Source organism: Macrosteles quadrilineatus, unplaced genomic scaffold, assembly GCF_028750875.1.
Source record: "Macrosteles quadrilineatus isolate MER2022 unplaced genomic scaffold, UCM_ALF_1.0 Scaffold_2__2_contigs__length_208266976, whole genome shotgun sequence".
Lineage (NCBI taxonomy): Eukaryota > Metazoa > Arthropoda > Insecta > Hemiptera > Cicadellidae > Macrosteles > Macrosteles quadrilineatus.
In genome coordinates, this window is record NW_026542595.1 from 204,967,910 (window position 1) to 204,990,990 (window position 23,081).

General features: G+C 35.8%; 1 protein-coding gene across 1 annotated transcript; it reads right to left on the reverse strand.

The window, feature by feature from the left end:
- Positions 1 to 10,266: 10,266 nt before the first annotated feature.
- Positions 10,267 to 21,522, reverse strand: LOC128986616 (acylphosphatase-2-like). The gene is made up of 3 exons (XM_054407070.1): positions 21,428 to 21,522; positions 18,534 to 18,660; positions 10,267 to 10,455 (listed from the first exon to the last, which is right to left on the reverse strand). Exons 1-3 carry the CDS (start codon positions 21,483 to 21,485, stop codon positions 10,341 to 10,343), a joined length of 300 nt encoding a protein of 99 aa, XP_054263045.1. The 5' UTR covers positions 21,486 to 21,522; the 3' UTR covers positions 10,267 to 10,340.
- Between the last annotated feature and the right edge of the window lie 1,559 nt (positions 21,523 to 23,081).

The window sequence follows — 23,081 nt, forward strand, 5'->3', positions numbered from 1 at the left end:
GAATTTAAATTTCTCGAAAACAATAATTGTGCGGGTGAAGGTAAATTACCTTTAGGAGTGTTCCTGTAATTGAGTAAACCGATGTAGGGGTCTGTGTTTGAATGTTCACATTTTTTCAGTATACCTTTGGCTATTTTTACTCCTGACTCAATCTGTCCGTTGGACTGGGAGTGCTTTGGTGACGATAAGACATGACTAAATTCATAGCTATTTACAAATATTTGAAACTCATGACTAGTGAACTGAGTACCTGGATCAGTTACTAGTATTTGGGGAATTCCATGTCTTGCAAACATTGACTTTAATTTGTTAATAACACCTTTTGAGCTAATATCATTTAGAGACACTAATTCAATGTATTTAGAGTAATAATCCATTACAACTAAGTAGTGCACAGATTTTAATTCAAAGAGGTCTGCTGAAACTTTAGACCATGGCAGGGATGGTATTTCATGAAATAGGATTGGTTCTTTACAGTTATTGGGGGAATGTAAAGCACATGTCATACAATTATTTACAAACTCCTGTATGTCTGACTTTATACTAGGCCAATACAATAGTATATTTCGTACCTAGGGCCGAAAATGAGGTTTTGCCGGCTCGAGATAGTTTTTAAGTTCGAGACGAAGTCGAGAACTTAAATCGATCGAGAGCCGCAAAACCATTTCGGTCCGTGGTACGAACGCTATTTTTCACCACACTATACCCTATTACCACTATTCACCACAATAATAATGCACACTGATAGTCAACACAACTACAACTTTAAGGTTATGTGAAGAAATAATTTGAGGAATCAGCAAAAATAAAAATATATAGTTGCTAGGCAACGGTGACAATAACACAATTAAGTAAGTAAGCGGACAGCTGATTTTGCGGCCCCGGCCTGTAAAAACCTGCTCGGTCCCCAAATTATGGACAGCTGGCATCGCCAGCAAAACCTAACTTTCGGCCACCAATTAACGTATGTAATACAGCCAAAAACATGATAGTGTGGTGAAAAATATTTTTTTCACCACACTATGATGTTTTTGGCTGTATTACATACGTTAATTGGTGGCTGAAAGTTACGTTTTGCTGGCCATGCCAGCTGTCATCGTAATTTGGGGACCGAGCAGGTTTTTACAGGCCGGGGCCGCAAAGTCAGCTGTCCGCTTACTTACTTAATGAATGCATTTTAAATACACAATCAAAATCCATCACCGTTGCCTAGCAACTATTTATTTTTATTTTTGCTGATTCCTCAAATTATTTCTTCACATAACCTTAAAGTTGTAGTTGTGTTGACTATCAGTGTGCATTATTATAGTGGTGAATAGTGGTAATAGTGTATAGTGTGGTGAAAAATAGTGTTCGTACCACGGACCGAAATGGTTTTGCAGCTCTCGATCGATTTAAGTTCTCGACTTCGTCTCGAACTTAAAAACTATCTCGAGCCGGCAAAACCTCATTTTCGGCCCTTGGTACGAAATATACTATTGCTCTCTTTTCACATGTACTTACACCAACATGACCTTCGTGCAGTTTTGTTAACATATCTTTTTGCAAACTGTGAGGAACTATTAATCTATCATTTTTAAACACAAGTTTGTCAATTACATGGAGACTATCCCTCAAGTTCCAAAACGGTTTTACAGAATTGTCAAGATTATTTTTGTTTTCAGGCCACCCAGATTTAACAAATTCTCTTACTTGAACTAAAGTACTGTCCTCATCTGTCTTAGAAATAAACAAGCTAAATTTTTCTTGAGAAATAGGTAAACTATTTTTGAACAAATTAACTTGGCATATTATATCATCATCTGTATGATCAATTTCCTCTTTAGTTTGAAAGGGTAAGGATGACCTTGATAAGGTGTCTGCAATATACAGAAGTTTACCAGGCTTATAGATCACGTCAAGATCATATCTTTGCACTTTTAGCAACATAGTTTGCAGTCTCAAAGGGGCTTGTGACAAAGGCTTTTTGAATAAGCTAACTAGGGGCTTATGGTCTGTCTCTACAGTTATTTTCTTAGAAAATATGTACTGATGAAATCTGGTACAACCAAATGCTATGGCTAGCATTTCTTTCTCAATTTGACTATAATTTACCTGGCTCGGAGTCAATGACCTTGATGCATAGGCCACTGGGTTACTATCACACAATAACACCGCTCCTAGACCTGTTGAGCTACTATCAACAGACAATGTCACCGCTTTTTTTGGATCAAAATAACACAAGACTGGGGGGCTGACCAAAATCTCTTTTAATTTCCGGAACGCGATATCTTGTGGCTGATCCCAACGAAAAACAACATCCTTTCGTAACAACTCTCTTAAAGGTGTTGTTATTGTTGAATAGTTAGGGATGAATTTAGATAGATAATTAGTCACGCCAAGAAACCTTTCCAGCTCTTTGCGATCAGCTGGGACCTGCATATGCTGTATCGCAAGAACCTTCGAGGAGTCTAGAGAAACGTCACACTCTGAGTACTCAAACCCGACAAATTTAACTTTAGGCACACGGAACTTGCATTTGGACATGTTAAACTTGATGCCGTTAGCCTTTGCGATTTCTAAGACTTTACGAAGTCGCTCGTCGTGAGATTTTTGATCAGCCGCACTAATACAAATATCATCAAAATAGCACACTACGCCCTCAATATTACCAAATAACTCTGTCATTTTAGATTGAAAATAGTCAGGGGCACAACTGATTCCATAGGGCATACGTAGAAATCTGTATCTTGCAAATGGTGTATTGAAGGTACATAACCTACTTGAATTTTCATCAAGCTTAAACATCCAAAAGGCAGAACTAGCGTCAAGAACAGAATATATTTTAGAATTTGTTAGCTTACTACTAATCTCTTCTGCATTGGGAATTTGACAATGGGGACGCTTTAAATACTTATTTAGATTTCTGGAGTCTAGTACAACTCTAAGACCAGAGCCTTTTTTATTAATTAAAACCATACCATGTACCCATTCAGTAGGTTCGTCTATTTTAACTATTATGCCCAATTTCTCCATTCCCATGTAGCACAGATGGTTGGGCCAACGTTGGTAAATTGTGGAGCCACACAGTTGGCCAACGGTAGAAATGTCACCTCTTTAAACTGTTTTCCAGCCAACCATTGTCCAACAATGGCCCAACCGTTTTATTTCACACAAAATAATAAAGATTTAGTACGTAAAGCATAATTATTAGTTGAGTAAATTGATTAAATAGTTCATAAAAACAAATTTTGAAAAAAAGCTAGAACAAAATTTTTTGGCCCAGACGGGTCTCGAACCCGGGTCCTTCGACTTATGAGCCTCTTACCTTACCACTGAGCTATCTGTGATCGTTGATAAAGAGAGTTTTCAAGTGGTGAAAGAGTAGCCGACAGTTGCAATGGTCACAATACTTCAAACATTTTTGATACTACACAGTATAATATTATTCTGTTAATCTGTTAAGGCATCATAAGTAGTTATATTTTATTTTTTTGGAGTTAGAGAGGATACTGGTATTTGAATATAGATTAATTAATTACCGTTAGATTATTATAATGCTATTATAATTAACTGTTATATGATTAATTACTCTTTCCCCTTAAATTGTTGCAAATAAGTTAAAGAATATTAATTTAAAAAATATTTGCATTATTATAATTATTAAAATTCATTGTTGTAGCCCCGGAACTGTAATATATAAAATATCTGGTTTTACAATACCTTCATCAGTTCCAAAAACTTTTGGAAACTTTTGGAACTGATAAAGGTATTGTAAAACCAGATATTTTATTATAATTATGTTGTGAAAGCTAGACCCAGAGAATGAAAGTCGTGTAAACTCAACTATGGACCATCGTTTAAAAACAAAAGTATCTTTTGTTGGTCCAACGGAGTGAAAAACGGTTGGACAACGGTTGGCTTGATGTATGATACCCAGCAATGCATATTAATGTATTTCATTAACAATGAACCAATGTTGGTCCACAGTTGTAAATATTGGTTGGCCCAACTACGAGATATACAGTTGGACAACGGTTGGTTGGTTGTGGAAGCTCCAACCAACCATCGACCAACTGTTCCACAGTTGGCCAACGTTGGCCCAACCATCTGTGCTACGTGGGTTCTGTTTAGCTCATTTTTTAAAGGCTCCAACTAAGCAAAAGGGACTCTTCTTGGAGGCTCAACTTTAGCCTCATAATTACTACACAATTCTAATTTAATCTCACCAGGGATTGTACCTAAGTTACCATCAAACATGGTTTGATAATCTTTGAAAACAAAGTCATCAGCGTTTTCAACTGTTACAGAATTCACTGATCTACTTATGAGACCTAAGCTACAGCAGGTTTCTAGGCCTAACAATGGTGTACATTTTATATCTACTATTACAAAAGAGATTAAGTGTGTTTTGTTCTTAACCTTGCAAATTATATCAACTTTACCAATGACATTTACTTGTTGTCCCGTGAAAGATGAAACAGTAACGTTACATTTGTAGATTATGTTCTGATCTAGACCTAACTCTTTGAAAAGTGAAAACGAAATTAGGTTAGTTTGAGCTCCACTGTCAAGTTTAAATTTGACAACTTTACTGTTAATTCCTACGTTTTCAAACCAATCAGCAGAAGTTTGAGTATGATTCACACATTCAATAGTGAAATTCTCAAGGTGTAGGTTATTTTCATCTAGGTTTTCACTAGGTTGAGTCTCATTTAGTTCATCAAAATTTACTTCATTTACTTTTTTGAAGGACTTTGTAGGCCTATTTTGGCTTTTGATTTGATTATTAGTTGGTTTTGACTTAGATTGACAGTAATTTGCAAAATGGTTCTTATGCTTACAAGAAAAACATTCAATACCATACGCGGGACATTGATTCACTAAATGATTTCTACCACAATTTCTACAACTATTAATGAATTTCTTATGATTAGGCCTAAACTTAGACTGGCTATTTGACTGATGAGCGCTGGGTGTCACTTTAGGCTTGGCGAATTTGCTTGAGGCACTAACTTGGGCAATTTGGGCTCCTTCTATTTCTTTAATTTGAATTGACGACAGTTCAGCAGCTTTGCATATGGCAACAGCTTTGTTTAGGGTGAGGTCCGATTCCCGTAAAAGTCTTTCCTTCATATGCTGATTTTCGAGGCCACATATCATTACATCACGCACTAGGTCTTCGCGAAGTTCTTTGAATTCACAGTTTAAGCTTTTATTAACCAAATCTGTGAAGAACGAGTCAAAACTTTCACCGGGATTTTGCTTTCTAGTGAGGAATTTGTGTCTTTCTACAGTCAAGTTCTTCTTTGGGGAAAAGTAGGCCTGGAACTTATCTACCACAGTGTTGTAGTTGGTTAATGAATTAGAGTCTAGATTAAAGGAATTGAAAATTTCGAAACACTTTGCACCTAAATTATGCAAAAGGATTGCAATTTTCCGTTCATCTTCCTCTTTATCAAGGTTTGAGGCAGTTAGGAATATCTTGAAACGTTGATACCAAAACGTCCAATTCTGGGCTAGGTTTCCTTCTAAACTTATGGGGCCTATATTTGAATCGATACTGGCATTTGTATTTGGGCTAGATGATGAGGAAGCCATTTTACTACGGTAATTTGACAGTTCTTACTGAAATTTATTCTTCAATGAAGATTATCCACACTGAGTAATAGGTTATGCTAGGTACTTACGGCAATTCTCGCGTAACCTAACCTAAAACTAATCCACTTTAATCTGCTGACTAGCACTGAATTTACTGTTCACACAAGTGAAAACTAACAACATAACCTGACGCCATGTTTATGGGTCATATTAATTAATTAAAACAAGTGTGTAATTAGTAACACAAGTTTATTAATAAAACCACATTGTAGTCACAACAGATACACAGGGTCACATGTTGAGGAGTTGACGGAAGAGTGTGTGAAGTTGGAATGAAACTGGAGGGTGGAACGGAAGGGGAATGGAGATACATAGAGGAATGGAAACATAGAATATATAATTATACAATACTGTATCAACAATCATCAACAATGGTTCATCCGGTTCTCATTAATTAAATGTCTACTTGAAGTATCTAATATCAATGGCACATTTGGTTCACGTAAATCGGATGTCTACTTGCAGTATCAAAGTCAACAGTTCATCTGGTTTACATACATTAAATGTCTACTTGAAGTATCCAAAGCCAATGTCTCTGTTTCTTGTAAATGAGATATCTATACTTCCAGTATCTAAAGCCAATAATGCATCTGGTTCACGTTAATGTAATGTCTAATTGCTGTATCCAAAGTTTATTTGGTTCACATAATTTGGAATCCCTATGTGCAGTATTCAAAGTAAATTGTACGTCTGGTTAACGTAAATGAAAAATGTTTACTTGTAACATCAAAAGCCAATGGTTCATAATCCTTATTGGTTATACATTTTGTAGCAAATAATGTTTAACGGTATCAATCCGATTGTTCTTCCCTTTTGTTCTCTATTTTGCAATGTGCTAGTTTAGATGATTTATTGGTAAACACATGTTACAACTTTTGTTTGCCTTTTTATTGTTATCTTGCAAATACTGTCATGGCAACCAATTAACCCATAAGGCACATGTTAAATTTCTAAAAGTTTAAATTCACATAGGGAAAAGCCCTGTGGTCCGATTTGTACCATTTCAGATTTATACCTTCCCATGGTTGGTTACTATGACTGTGCTAAATTTCATGCAGATTGCTTCAACCGTTCAGGAGGAGTATTTGTAAAACAAAAGCAGGAGTGTAGTATAAGAGCTTCACTCGCTTCGCTTCGCTCCGCTCAATAAACTTGAATGCCGATGTAAAGTAAGTACTATATTTTGTTACTATATTTTATTACAAACTAAATCTAAAATATTAAAACAGATTGTGGTCTGTTCTGGTCACAGCCGCCTTTAACTCCAGGCCGCGGCCTGCGAAGTGGCAACGTCGCAAGTAGGGTTGTAACCACGGCCGCCTTTAACTCCAGGCCGCGGCCTTCGAACTGGCAACGTCGCAAGTGGTGTTGTAACAGCTGTTTTGTTTGGTAGCAGCTAATGGTATTTGTGTATTTACCTAACCCGCCATGTTAAACTTCCCTATCCCAAGCGTGATGTATATAACTTCATTACTTCTCGAGTGATGTAAAGTTGGAAAAAAACTCACTCGGTGATGTAATGAAACCCATTTAAATAACATTGAGTGCTTAACTTAAAAAATATACCTCTATGGAGCCAACGACGTTCAACGCTAGAAATCAGCTGCGCGCTTGAATTTTATTGTTATGTTTTGAAGAATTTTCCTAACCTAGCTTTTGTTTGTAAATGAACGTTACTGTTAGAAAATGAGTGAAATAGATAATGAAAAATATTGTTCGTAACCTCCTCCTCCTGTATATTGTCGGGTCAGGTAAAATCTTGTACGTTACACGTTACGCAAGAGCGTGTTTACATCACTTCGGTAAATTATGCAACTCGCTTCCGCTCGTTGCACAACATTCACCTGCGTGATGTAAAAACGTTCTTACTACACTTGTAAGGTAATAGCTATTTACATTACAAGTGTAGTAAGAGCGTTTTTACTTCACGCAGGTGAATGTTGTGCAACGAGCGGAAGCGAGTTGCATAATTTACCGAAGTGATGTAAACACGCTCTTGCGTAACGTGTAACGTACAAGATTTTACCTGACCCGACAATATACATGGGTTTACGTACAATATTTTTCATTATCCATTTCACTCATCTTCTATCAGTAACGTTCTTTTACTAACAAAAGCTAGGTTAGGTAGGAAAATACTTTAAAGCATAACAATAACATTCAAGCGCACAGCTGATTTCTAGCGTTGAACGTCGTTGGCTCCATAGAGTTATATTTTTTAAGTTAAGCACTCAATGTTATTTAAATGGGTTTCTTTACACCACCGAGTGAGTTTTTGATACTTTACATCACTCGAGAAGTAAGGAAGTTGTATACATCACGCTTGGGATAGGGAAGTTTAACATGGCGGGTTAGGTAAATAGCTATTACGAAAGATTGGTTACTGGACTATGACAATATTGATCCGCTTAAAAATGTACAGATATAGATTTTAATTCATACTTGTTTCGGTTTTCAATTATGTATGTTTTATTTTCATATTAAATTTATGTTTATAAATTTTAATTTAAACCAATAAAGTTAAATGAGCTATGAGTTAAATGATTAATGAGCTGATGTCACCTGGCTGCCATGTTATCTTATGGGACGACTGTTACTGAACAACAGCACTTGCGATGTTGCCAATTCTACAGGCCACGGTTGTAACAGCTGTTTTGTTTGGAAGCAGCTAATAATGGTATAATTTGTGTATTTACGAAAGATTGGTTACTGGACTATGAAAATATTGACTCCGCTTTAATTGTACAGATTTAAATTTTCAATTCATATTGTTTTGGTTTTCAATTCTGTATGTTTTAATTTCAATATTAATTTTAATACATTTATGTTCATAAATTTAAATCAATAAAGTGCAAATTAATGAGTTGATGTCACCTGTCTGTCATATTATCTTATGGGACGTCTAACACTAAACAACCCTACTTGCAACGTTGCCAATTCTGCCAGGCCATGGCCTGGAGTTAAAGGTGGCCGTGGTTTTGGCACTGCCATAGATAAAACCATAGATAAAACATACTCCTTCGGGAGTATGTTTTATCCATGGTTTTGGTTCATAAATAGCATTAGGGCCATCCACATGTTACGTAACGAGTTTTTAGTTATTTTAATACGGCTCCCTCTCTCCCCCTGTGACGCTGCATAACGCTAGCCTAGATTATAGACTTACCAACACAAGTAGACTTCTCATCCCATTCATATATTAACTGTAAATAATTTTGAAGCTCGTTTTTCGTTTCTAGTTCATGTACGGTGACACTGATCCCTATAGTGTTGACGACATTTTGTTTCTATTAATTAAGGTTTAATTTCATGATTTGTGCTTTACTGTTTGGTTATATAGCTATGGTACGAGATATTGCTCACAAATCATTATAGAACCATCAATAACGTAAATAGGTAGTAAGTTAAACAAAAAATATTTTCCTGCAGTTACCTGAAAAAGCAGGTTTCTTTGCACGGATGATAGCAGCAAAGTAGCTAATTACTACATTTACTTACTTTGCAGCACTCATTCTACGTACCAGCAGCGGAAGTTTTGAGGCCTGTTTCGGCGTGTGTTTTATGATGCTAACGTTGGAGCGGACTGATATAGAGTAAATTTATCTCCCTTATTCGATAGAATTTACAATATTCACTTTTACAATATTTACTTATTATAGGCATAGATAACAGTATACTCCCTAAGTAGATTTCTCATCCTTATGGAACAGCTGAAGCCAATTTTGTTGTCAGTTCTGTCCGGTGCACTGTGATTTGTTTAAATGTTTTTCTTGTTATTTCAGTAATTTAAAACCACGTTTAACCATATAAAACAATCTAAATCATAAACAATAACTCGTCCTCTAGTTATATATAACCAAACAGTAAAGCACAAATCATGAAATTATCACTAAAATAATATAAACAAAATTTCGTCATCATTAGTTAACATGAACTAGACACGAAAACCGAGCTTTAAAATTTACAATGGGATGAGAAGTCTACTAGTGTTGGTTAGTCTATGTTGTAGCATGGATAAAGCATCGTTATAACATATAAGAACCAGACATCTCATTGTGTAGAGCATATTGCAAAATCCCCACTTGGCCACAACAATACAACAGTACAAATTAATAAACGTAAATATTCCCTTCTTTAAACTGTGCTTTTACCTTATTCATATAGTTTTTGTGTAGCAATTTAATTCTTTCCTTATCTTATTTTGTTTCATTCTATTAACTACTTTTTTGTGCATTTCTAACCTTAACCCCTTTAATTTGAATTTAAATTGTGTATGCTCACACAAACTATTATTTGAAGAAGCTATCTTTTCATCAGATGAATCTTCTGGCCATACTCACATAGCCTACTCTACCAGACCTTCAAATCAGAACCTCATGTGTGGTAATAGATTAAACTTAATTGTACAACCAACTTTATTAAAACCAAAAGTCCATAACATTATTTTGTTGTAACCAAAAATTAAATTCATTATCCCTTCATACAGTCTACTTTATTAGCAAAAAGGCAACATGTTTTGACAAGTACAGTATTCGTTTTACTTGTTTTCTTCATGAACCAGTCGCTGGTCTATGTCGTGGATGGCCTAAGTAAGCGGGGATCAGTAGAACAAACAAAAAGCATAGAAAGTGTAAAAATTTACATTTTATTTACAAAATTTACTTAATAAATTACAATAAAACAGACTTAAGACAATATTTTTAAAAACGAATACTGAATCCCCGGAAATCCTGTCGTGCTAAGTACTCAAAGTTGCTTAGGTCACAACGATCAATTACACTACCAGGACTGCCTGTCTTGGACAACCATGCCACCCTGAAACATAACATCTTGGGTAAGAAAATGAAACTATGACTTTAAACACTACAATTTTCAGCTTCATTTTCCTACAGTACCCGACAAAGTGGGCTTCCTTGCATAGATTATAGTACAGTAGTACTTTAGCACACACATTTTACTTTGGCGCACACCAGTATTCCAACCAAACAACACAAAACAGCGTGCTTTTACTATGCACGTAATCCGTGTACGCTTGGAAATAAGTTGGCAACACAAGATACTGTATTAAGACTACGATCAGCTGGTGCAGCTTTTGCCATTTCGTTCAATGTTTGGATTTAACCTAACCTAAAAACGTGTTGTACAGTCTTTGAAAGACTAATTATATAATATATATGATTACTTCGCCCACTAGTTACACAAATAACTATTCCTTGTCCATTGGAACTTTTGGCAGTCTTTGGGATGAATTTGTTCCTATATTGTATGTATGTAAGAAGGGGGCAAGGCTGCACTTAACTTTAAGTCCTACACTCATTCGAATGAAACAACCGAATGAAAATATTGATTTATCGATTGTTTCATTCGATATATCGTTTGGTTAGTTAGGTTAGGTTAACCTTACCTAACTAACCAAATAATATATCGATATATCGATCGATATTTTCATTCGAATGAGTGTAGGACGTAAAGTGCAGCCGGGGACCCCTATACTTACTAACCGTAGGTGAGTATCGTACAGATTCCGTGGATATAGAGCCCACCGAGGATGCTGTTAGAACATATGCTATGTTCAGTCGTAATAGCTTTGTCATGTGCTGATCAGAGGAATATTACGAAGCAGGATCCGAGGGTTAAGATTTAGCTACGAATAACACTCCATTGTGGGTGGACCAACGAATATTTAACAGAAACAAACATTATGGATCATAAACATAAACACATGACGTCACTGGCTAGAAAGTATACTTGTTATTATTTCAATGGAACTATAAAAGAACGTGCAAACCATATGAAAGACTACGGCTATTAGTATAGACATTCGGCTCAGTGACGTAACTTTGTTAACGTTAATGATCCATCCCGTTTCTGTTATAATATTCGTGGCTGTCAATGGTTAAAGGTGCATTATGGTTTGTGAAAAAGGGATCAAATCTGTTCTGATCAATCTGTTGGAGCATATCGGAGATTCATATTTGAATAAGGCACTTTTATAAGAAGTATAGTTAGTGGAAAAAAATCAGACGTAAATCGATCAAGTGATTGGGTGAGCGACGCGTGGGGAAGTGGTTGTTTTATCAATACTAGAGGTCGTCCAGTGGTCGAAAACTCGACCAAAAATATGTAATGTAGAGACTTCTCTATTTTCAACCTACGCTGTAAATAAAACATGTGGTTGGAATTTATTTAATTTGTTTTGATTTCTGTTTTGCGTTGTTATTTCGTCACCAGCATGGCAACCCTTACGGTCCATGTTAATTTTTTTAAACTTTAAATCCATTTTTTATCCTTATTTTAAGCCTATTTTAATTTATGAAGGGACTCTGCACATCTAGAGGAAAATATCTTTCCAACAGTATGCGTAGATTTTTCCTGCGATGCACACGAGCTGAGAAAAAAGGTTTTAAAGAAACATTCTTGCCTATAGATGGAATGGATGTACATGGTTCGACTTCCTTAAGTATTTAGTGTTGTTCTTGTGATTTCTGTGGGAGGTTTTCAAACACTTTCACATTGGGAAGACTGTTCACATTGGGGAGCTAGAAATTTAACTATTAATTCCATTATTGATCGCCCAGAACAATATTGCATGACAACAGAGAAGTTGCCAAGCCCAAGCCGAGTCTGGCAGGACGACAACAATGCCGGGTCGGCCTACTAGAATAGACCTGCCACTGACTGCTGCTTGCAAGTCCATTGTGCCATTGCCGTAGGCCTACAGGGAATGATGAGCTCAGATGATAACGGTATTTTAAAAGAGTCCAATAAATAAAATGGGCAAAGCGGTAGTGGCTAGAAGCTATTCTTAAAAGGTTTTAGTCTGTAGATAACTGACGATTGATTATATGAAATCACCGACTGCCGAACTTAAGTCCGGCTTCGTTTGCATTGCATTGAATGCAAAGTCATAAACTGTAAGTTAGACTATTGGGTGGTAAAATATGATTTCCCTGTGGGAAGGTGATTAAGCAATCTTCAGTGGATTTAATATTTAAATCCCCCATCGAACCTTTGAATCTTCGGTTGTTAACCTATGACTATCTTTTAGAAAACCATGGTTAATATATTTAGTACTCTGCCTTTAACCTCTTGAACTTCAGGGACGGATGATTGATAATTGACGGTTCATCAAGCTATTTACACGTTACACATTTTTACCAAATTTCCCTTATCCTGCTGTAACCCCAACAACCAAAATCTTAAACGGGGTAATGATTAGTACCCCTAAACCATTGTAAATTAAATCAATCTAATCGCTGTCATGTATTTATGTCACCAGAGTTTTCAAGAATAACAATTTTGTTAGCTTCTTTTAGTGGGATATTGAAAACAATAACTGAGCTTTCATATATTGAGATTATATACAGCTAAACTAATCTAATCTATACAGTTCTAATCTATTGCACTGATCTAAACTAGTGTTTAACTCATTACTCTCCTTAAATGCAAATTAACACCTCATTTAGGTATCGCAGACATAGTTAAAGCACTATCACTATGCTGATTACTAGAGTTTTACGTTGACACGGTTGTAATTTAACATTATGTTGACTGACTTTTCACAAGAATATCCCAAAACATACTATGTAAGCCTTTTGGTAAAAAATTGGCGTTAAAAACATTTTTGAATGATTAAAATGTTTATTAAAAATCACATAACATAATAATGCAATAGAAAAGAGATAAGGTTAAAAATATTTCACTTCGCCCTATTTGTAAGAGAATGCTCCAATTGTTCATATTATCACATTGTCACATGCTGTCTATCACCATACAATGTAAGAAATGTAAAAAATTATGGATACAATTACGCAATATGCTAGTATAATTACTATAGCCTGTGAGATGGAACCTGTCTCCTGTCCCCGTCTATCTGAGGACTGGCCAATGGTTTTAGGCCCGAGCCAGCCCCAGGTAGACAGGTTCCAACATACAGACCATAGTAGTACGGAGGTACACTTATACAAGTGTAGAGTTCTCGCAGCATTCCCATTGTAATTTGAGGAACTGAGAGAATGATGTGGTCAGAGTAGGGGAGGCTACTGTCAAGAACCTAACCCAGAGTTCAGACAGGGTCTACTAAGCTTTTCAACATCCAAGTTGAATATCTACATCACCATCCTGTTTGAACTAAGTGTGTGTTGTGTGTTGACCCAATGCGGATCACGATGCATTTCTCAACATTCGAGTTTAGGCCGTGCTTCATTCATCACATACTTATTCTTCCTAGATCTATGTGTACAGCATCAAACGCTCTATGAGCTGATTGAGTACGAAAAATGCTATAGCAGTCATCTGTATATGTATGCATATTACAGCGAAGTACAGGAGTACAGTGCACAAAGTGGTAGTGTAGACAACATTCCAAACAAATCCTTGTGTACATATCGACTCTTATGTGTATTTCCCTGTAAACTCACCTCACAATATTCATTTTAGGCTAGGCCTATTCTATGTGGAATAACAGAGCGATATATAAAATAACAAAAGGTATTTTATTGAAACAAGTGAACAAACATGCAATGCAATTTAAAAGGCTAAGTTACGTTGTAATGAAAGGACTGACATTGGAGTGTGGGCTGAAATTAAAATAAAATAGAAGATAAGTTTGAAATCAAGGTTCAAATTTACAAGTTAGTATAATTTAGATGTGCTATATCTCAGGGTAGGGTGTCGTGCTGGTTTGAATGCTAAGAATTAATAAATTAAATAGTGTCCAAATAATTAATGTGTTAAACCTACGAAATCCCAACAATGAAAATAAAATTTTGAGGTTGTCCAAAAGGTAAGTCCAATGTGCACTGAATTTAAGTGAGTTTAAAAGAAAAGTTTATACTTAATTTTGAAAAATAATGTTGGAGTTAGTCCTCTTGAGGTTGACTGTAATATAACTTGAATATAAACTGGGGTTTCTTGATGAAAATAATTAATTTAACTCAGATGAAATCTAGAATCCTTCTTTTAACAGTTTCAACTTTCAACTATGGCTTCCCTTCTCTCCCAGTCTTCTCCAATTTGGATGTTCACATGGGTCGTCTATTGTTGAACACATGGATCACTGCTTACTTGAATTTTAATTCCTTAAGGACTAATTTTGAAATTATATTATAAGAAATTTTGATGTATTGCAATTCTCTTACATTTTTAACAAATAACTAAGTTGTGGGCTTTGCAAAAAATATATAGGCTATGGAATGAATATTATTAATGATTAATTGAACATAGGTTAATGGAATTGTATAAATAAATTTAATGAATACTAGGCCAGCCTTTCTGAGGAGTGATTAATAGCAAAGATGTATGAACAAAAGTTAACATATTTTAAGAAACTTAATACTAAATAATGAATGAATGAAATGAAATATTACATACCTAAGTGAAATAAAAAACGAATAAAATAAAAATGCAACAAGTGTCATGAAAATGAATACAAACGCTACAAAAACATCCTGGATAAACCAACAATAAGAATAATTGTCCACTCAATTGGATTTGTTTCAAACCAGAAACAATATTGGACGGAAGTGAAAGCCTTGGATCAATCTGTGTAATAATTTGGCATTATACTTGTTTACACTTGCTCTTTGTTCTTCAAAGTTAACTGGCGCACCTTGTGTTGTCGTGTGATATTTACTAATAACAGTTATTATGCCAGATGTCCGAGCAGGGGTGCCAATTATTACAAAAAAAATTGGCGCCTTTTTCAGTCAGGGTCGCCAACATTGTACGTTGCTTCATACACCATTGATCGACGGGGTTACTACACCTTTAGCCAAAACACGTGTTTGAGTTTGTAGATTATAAAGTGTATTGAATTTATATATATATTTTAATTCAAAGGCTGGGAACAGTTTGCATAATCAATTAAACGTTGCGTTTAAAATGTATTATTATAGTTACATTGTAGAGTGTATAAATGGAGTAGGCCTACCTATAATAATAAGCGTAGTTTTTTTTTTTTTTTTTTTAGGGCGAGGAGGGAAAATGCCTTTACGCACACAGGTAGCCAGCCTGTAGTGTGAGACTCCTGAGTTTATCACAGACTACTCACTAAAAAACCCCCTCTACTCTGTTGGACACAGACCTGGAATTGTTTGTCACATTACTTCAAGTCAGGCCAACATGTGACCTAAGCCCACAGGGCTCGCACCGTTTCTGGCATTATTTATTTTTTTTACCTAAACCGCATCCCGGTCGAGGTCAAGCTTCTTGGCGCGGAGAACACCCTGGATGTAAAGTGACACACAGGTCCAATTGTCCTCACCCTCCATCATCATCGGTATGACCGTGTCCACCGACAGCAGTCCTACGAACTGTTGAGCCTCTAGGCGGGGCCTTTCCCAATGCTGGCAGTGGAAGAAAGTGTGTTCCACATCATCGGGAATGCCTGGGCAGTATATGCAATCGGATGACACGGCTTTGCCCATCCTGAACAAGTACGACCGGAAAAAGCCGTGACCCGTCAGAAATTGGGTGAGGTAGAAGTTCACCTCTCCGCACCGCCGATTAACCCAAGGTTGGACTTGTTGTATCAGTCGCCTGGTCCAGAGCCCCCTTGTCTCCTGTTCCCAGCTCTCCTGCCACAGCTGGAAGGTCCGGGTGCGTTCCTCAATTCTTGCCTGGTCCTCCCCACGGCGCTGATAATTGCCTTCCTCTCCGCTGCCAAAAGTTTGACGGGGATGACTCCAGCAACCACCAGGACGGCGGGTTCGGACACTGTTCGATAGGCAGATGCTACCCTTAGTGCTGCCTGACGCTGCACTCGGGCGAGCCGCATCCTATATATCTCCTTATTGAGAGCGTCTGCCCAGACTTCCGCACCGTACAGGAGCACGGACTGGACCGCAGACATCAACAGCCTTCTGCGGCTGGACCGCGGACCTCCGACATTGGCCATTAACCGACTAAGGGAATAAACCATTTTAGCGGCCTTGTCCGCCGTACGGGTGATCTGATCTCGCCAGCTGAGCTTACTGTCCACCATGACCCCAAGGTACTTTGCGGCACGAGTGGTTTGGACTTCAACGTTCCCCACCATCAAAGGCACGATGGTGTCAATCCTCTTTTTAGTCGGAATCACAATCTCAGTTTTGCTCACAGCGAGCGAGAGACCATGTTCTGCCATCCATGCGTTAATGGTTCGCATGACTCGAATAATAAGCGTAGTAAGCACATTTAGGTTGTAATTAATCACTTATTTGGGCACATTTAACTGTTTTATACTCTTGAAATAGTATGACAAAATACAATTACGTCTTAATATTACACTTTCCCTATTTTGTTATTCGGTCCAATCTAAATAATAGTGTTAATGTACCTTGGTCTGTTCTAGGTTCAGGAATATTTCATTTAGCTAATTATTTCTCTCATGGTTTTTGTTGTTGTTCTTGTTGTTGTTATCTTTGTGTTTTTTAATAAGTGTGAATAAAAATGTAAAGTTTTTCTTATTTTAGTTTTATTATCCATTGGAGAAGAGATAGTTGAGTATAATTAACAATTATATTATGTTTAATCTATTATTGTCTATACTTATAAAAGACAAATACCATATAATTATAGAATAATCCAGAAAGAATATGTGTCAGTTGAAATATTAAATAGGAATTTATTTTATTTTTTATGGGAACCGGAGTTTTGCCAACGGGTGTCAGGTAGATGGGGAGGATGCCTTCGGCCACCTCTTGGTGCGGAGATTTGCCAACGGTGGTGGTGGGAGAAAGAGTGTGACGGAGGGAAGGAGAGCGATTGTCAGGGTTGTCTACGCTTGGCAGTTATGCGCTTGTCGCAGTGGGTTAAGTTAGGTTAGGTTAGGTTAGGTTAGGTTAAAAATTCAATACATTTCCTTTCACAGTCAGAGGTGCATAACTCCATTACTTTGAACACAGTCAGCATCTTGCCTGGTTTGTCCACCCCTAGCGGAAGCCACCCTCACGGTCACGTGTAGTCTCTCTCTCTCCCCTCCCCCTCTCGCGCAACCCACAACCGTTGGCAAAACTCCGCAGTATGTGGAATTCATAGATGGGGACCCTTTCTACCTGATACCCGTTGGCAAAACTCCTACACTCATTTTTTATCTACAACCTATGCATCCTTTTTAAGATTAGTTAAATAACTCATGGGTCTCTTGAAATATTAACAAGTGTGCTGAGTTATGATTTCTATAATAAATAAAATGGTAATGGTATTTTAATTTTTTTAGTATTTATTTATTGATTTTTATTATTTTTGATTTTCTGATATGCATGCCAACAGTCAAATGCAACTAGAAAATAGATTGATATTCATACTTATAAGACAATTAGACAGCCAATGTTTCTTCATTCTATGTTGTAACTTAATCATATGAAAACCACTTGACTGACATGAATATTTCATCTAAAATGTTGTCCAAAGATGATCTACAGACCGGGGTATCTTATTTTGTTATCTCGACATAGGCTATTGCCAGGCATCCACTATTAAACTATTCATTGAGCTAATAAGAATTGTTTTATTGATTTTTATCCATCATACCGAAAAAAAAATTTAACTGCAATTTGTTTTGACACTGTCTATTATGAGCAACGTGTTTCATTGTTAATTCATTTACCTGATGCAAAACTCATACCGGATTGAAAATAAAAACTAAGAGAAGAATTTGGAAAAGTTTGAACTTAAATGGGGTTTCTGTTAATTCAGAGCAATTGGTTATTTCAGTTTTTTTTACAGCGGCGAAGCGTATACGTGAAATATCAGCAAGTATTACCTAATGAAACTACACTTGTCAATAATTTTAATCAGCTTGTGTCAGCTAGGTGAAAGTTGTAATGGCAAAACTTGTGTTGAATGATGACACTTCAAATGTAAAAGACAAAACCAGAAAATTCGTGTAGCTACCGATTTCTTATACTTACATCTCCTCAATGTTCGGTTTGGTGCCCTGCAGTTTGCCAACAATAGTTCCTCTTTTGCTGTTTTTCACCCATCCGCCGATACCCAAGTCGGTACATTTTTCTTTGCAGTACTTAGTGAAGTATCGGCCTAAAACAAATGCAGAAGATTGAAAATAACTAGTATATGTATACATGTTTTCGAATCATGGTCTTTGTCAACAAATTACTCACATAATCTAAACAACGGTCAGATAAAAAGTAGTTCCTATATTCCCTTCCCTCGCCAAGACCATGGAAAATTTATTGACGAAGACTATCAGCTGATGTTTACTGATCCCACATCAGACAAAACAATGAAGCACATACTCTGTGTTGAGCTGTTTTACTATACACTAGAGGTCGTCCAGTGGTCGAAAACTCGACCAAAAATATGACATGTACAGACTTCTCTATTATCACCCCACGCTGTAAATGAAACATATGAATTTCTTCCATTTATTTTGATTTTCTGTTTATATTTCTTTGTTATTTCGTCACCAGCAAGGCAACGCCCATAAATAAGGCTCTTGCTAATGAAAACTTTTACTTCAAAACTTTTTTTATTTTTTAAAAGTTTATATTCATTTTTTTGTGTTTAATTTTCATCCTATTTTAAATTATAAAGAGATTTTGCACGTCTACAGGAAATTATCTTTATAATATTATGCGGATATTTTCCCTGCGATGCACACGAACTGAGAAAAAGGTTTATATTGCAAAAAACATGTATTTAATATATCTAAACCAGAAAATAATTATTTTAACAACCAAAAATTGCTAGTAAAATTAATAAATACAATTTAAAGAATAGATACACGATTATTTAGGTTTATGATTTTACGGAAAATTCATAGGACCACTTCTCCCTCTATTTAAACTGAAACCCGATTAATTTACTACAGTATTCAGAATTTAAATTAAAGCTGAAGCCAATGATTTTTCAAAGCGTAAGCTTAAATGTGAAATTGCTATACATAGTTTGAAATGTTCAAATATACTATGGATACATACGCAAATGACATTTTATATGAAGTTTAAAAATTGCTGTTATTTTATATACGAATATAGCATAGCATATTTTCAGCTAAGCATGTCAGTTATTTATACATCTATTTTGCCATCCAACAATCAAAGAGACAGGTCAATAACCCCAAAAGTATTTCTAAAACTAATTATCATAAACCTACCTGAACCAAAAATGAATTTCAAATAAAAAGTATTACAACGTTTGTAAAGTTTGCAAAACTTACTTGTTAAATTGTTTTATTATAAATTGGAAAATAGGTTATAAAAATATTACGGCCTGAGAGGTCCAAAATATAAGTAATATTAATTTCACTGGGAATCTTAATGAATTTTCAAACTACCTTACCTGAATAAGGTTTCATTAGGTCGCATTAAGTTGTTTAACAAGTATATTCACCTACAGTAGACTAAAGGTTATTGGTAATTATATAGATGAGGGTGACCAAGAGTTCTATAGTAATTTATATATCATTAGAAACTAGATTTTTACCTGAAAATAATGGTACAAAAATTTTTCTGCTGCCACAAAAACTGAATTTACTAAGATTTTTTTGAAATTTATTTTAATGTTTTATCAGGAACGTTGAATCTGCACTACAATGTTTACACTGTAAAATCGAAGTTAATAGCACAATTCACATTTATTGATTGATTATATACCATTTTAATGTAAATACCTATTACACTCACAACCCACACTTAGAAAGATAACTACGTTAATTTAAGTAGGCTATAACTTATGTATTATTTGATTAAAATTAATTAACATTAATAAACACCTCTACATTAGGTCGGACATATTTAATCTGGATTTGGGGACTGGATTATGAAAATTGAAGAAGGAATAATAAAATGAATAAACAACAAATTGACACCATTCTAACCTAACCTAACCCAACCAAACTTCTCGGACAGTTTAAAATTGGTTTTATAAGATGAAAAAGACATGTGAGGTTGGTAGGTTGGATGTTATGTGGATTCGTCACTATATTAAGTCCTTTGAAGGTAGGTTAGATTAGGGAAGTTAAAGTTTAGGTTATTATGAATCGAGTTGTTGATTTAATATTATCTCCACACTGTTTTTGCACTTTGTAAAAAGTACTACAAACACGATAAATAATAATTTCAAAAATGCGCAGCACAAAATATATAATGCGCAGCATTTTTGAAATTGTTATTTATCTTGTTTTTAGTACTTTTTACAAAGTGCAAAAACAGTCTGGAGATAATATAAATCAACAACTCGATTCATAATAACCTAAACTTTACCTTCCTAATCTAACCTAACTTCAAAACACTTTATACAGTCACGAATCCGCATAACACCCAACCTATACCAACCTCACATGTCTAAATACTGAAGAAATAAAATGCAAAAAATCGTAGTAAATTCAGTTTTTGTGGCAGCAGAAAAATTGTTGCACCATTATTTTCAGGTAAAAATCTAGTTTCTAATGAACTCTTGGTCACCCTCATCTAAATAATTTCCAAGTTATTATTTATTTTATAACCATATTTTTTTAATACTGTACATAATTAGAAAATAACAATTACAAAATTTCTCGTATAAATTCCGGTTAGCCATTGCTATATTCCAACTATACCACCTAACTATGATTAAAGTTCACTTCCGAACAATTTTTATGAGTTATGTCTCTTTCCAAAAGTTTCATACCAAAAGGGTTCGAAAATATAGACATGTAGTAAAAATCAATCCTACTGGTTTAAATAAAATAACACCGTATATTTTTTGGCAATACAATCTTGATCACTTTTAAAAACTATCGTATTTAGATCCGTAAGACGTCGCAGGTGCAATTTAAGGAATTTGGCACACAAGTCATCCTTACCTTGAACTTCACCGAAGACCTCGAACTCCAAAGAGACGATTTGGCCGTCCGGCCCCATAGCGTCGCCGATCACTGATACACTGATACTGGGGACGGCGGCGTCGCGGCGCACAGGACGAAAACACTGTGACGTCACCTGGCGTCCCCCCCCCTTTCAGAATCAACATGTGTATGGCATATACTGGTCGTTTCAAAGTAGTAATAAATGCATTAAAAAATATTGGGTTTTCTATGCCGAGTCGGCCGCCTCTTCTTCCCGACCGATTTTCACAATTTTGGTCTTAAATGAAATGCATGCACCCACAGATTTGCCAGTAAGCATTATCACTCATTTATCTACTGTATTACTCAACCAAATACCTTATTCAACTTAAGTACAACTTTCAGCTACACTTAAGTTTATTCGCAGAAATTTTATCTAAATTATTTGTTGATTAGTAAACAAAATATTGTAGCACTCTATCAACATAAATAACAGTAGAGAGCTCGCCCCGTGGTCGAAAACTCGACCAAAAGTATGTATTGTGTAAACCTCTCTATTTTCATTCAACCCACGCTGTAAATAAAACATGTGGACCAACATGGCAACCCTAAAGCCCATGTTAATTTTTTAAAATCTAAAATTTACAATTTTGATTTTAAAATATCGCTTAGAGAATTAATAAAAGATGGAAACAAAAGTAGATACAACATTTCAGCCTAATTATAATTCTAAGGTACTGCTGCTCGAAGGTATTAGTAAAAAAGTCCCGAGTGAGGGCTTTAACTTTTATATTCTGTATTTAGATCATATTCCCAAGGAAATGAAAACCGACGGAGATTAACTTATTGCAACACAAGTTTAATCTATTATATTGTACATACAGCTTTGGCTGAATAAAAGTAAATCTACAATGAACAACTCTACTAGCTGGTATTCTGCCAACTATCCTGTTACTTTTAGCTCCACACCTGAAATGTTTACGGTAAATTACTTGAGTAGTTGAATGCAACGCTATGTTTTGAATGTGGTGCAGTATTTTAGTTGAATTTACGGCTTCATGCAAAGAAAAAAAAAACATTAGCAAACTTTTGAGGTTGGACTAAATAACTACTACAGTACTACAATTCTAATCTTAATCAACTCAATTTGTTCATTAGCATTTCATACGCAGGTTCATTGTATTTATTTTACACAGCGTTTATCCTTAAAAAATTTTGGTCCTTCGAACCGGATTCATTCATGATATTAAATCTCAGCCAAATTGCCTAATTATTCGTAAGTCGCTCATCAAATTTATCTTTGAGCTATTTTTCCTCTACACATTTTTCCCGTGTTCACAATTTTCCCGGTTTTCCTGTCCCCGCTTGTTCTTGGCGAGGTGTTTCCTCGGTTTCCTTATATCCGGTTTCCTGGTCTCACGCCCCCCCCCTCCCCTGGACCCATGATTGACCTGTCCGGTCGCCAATCGTTGCTTTGTTCTCTTGTTACCGACAATTGCATAGCGACATAGCGTGTTTTCGCCAGCATCGCCGTACAAAATACTCCTCCGTTATTTGATAAAAATGTTGCAAAAGAAAAATAGAATGTTCTGCCAGTGAAGGTTGTTAGCTATGTACCATCATGTGTCTGAAAGGTTCACACATCGTTCTGATAAGGTTTTGTAAATTGCTA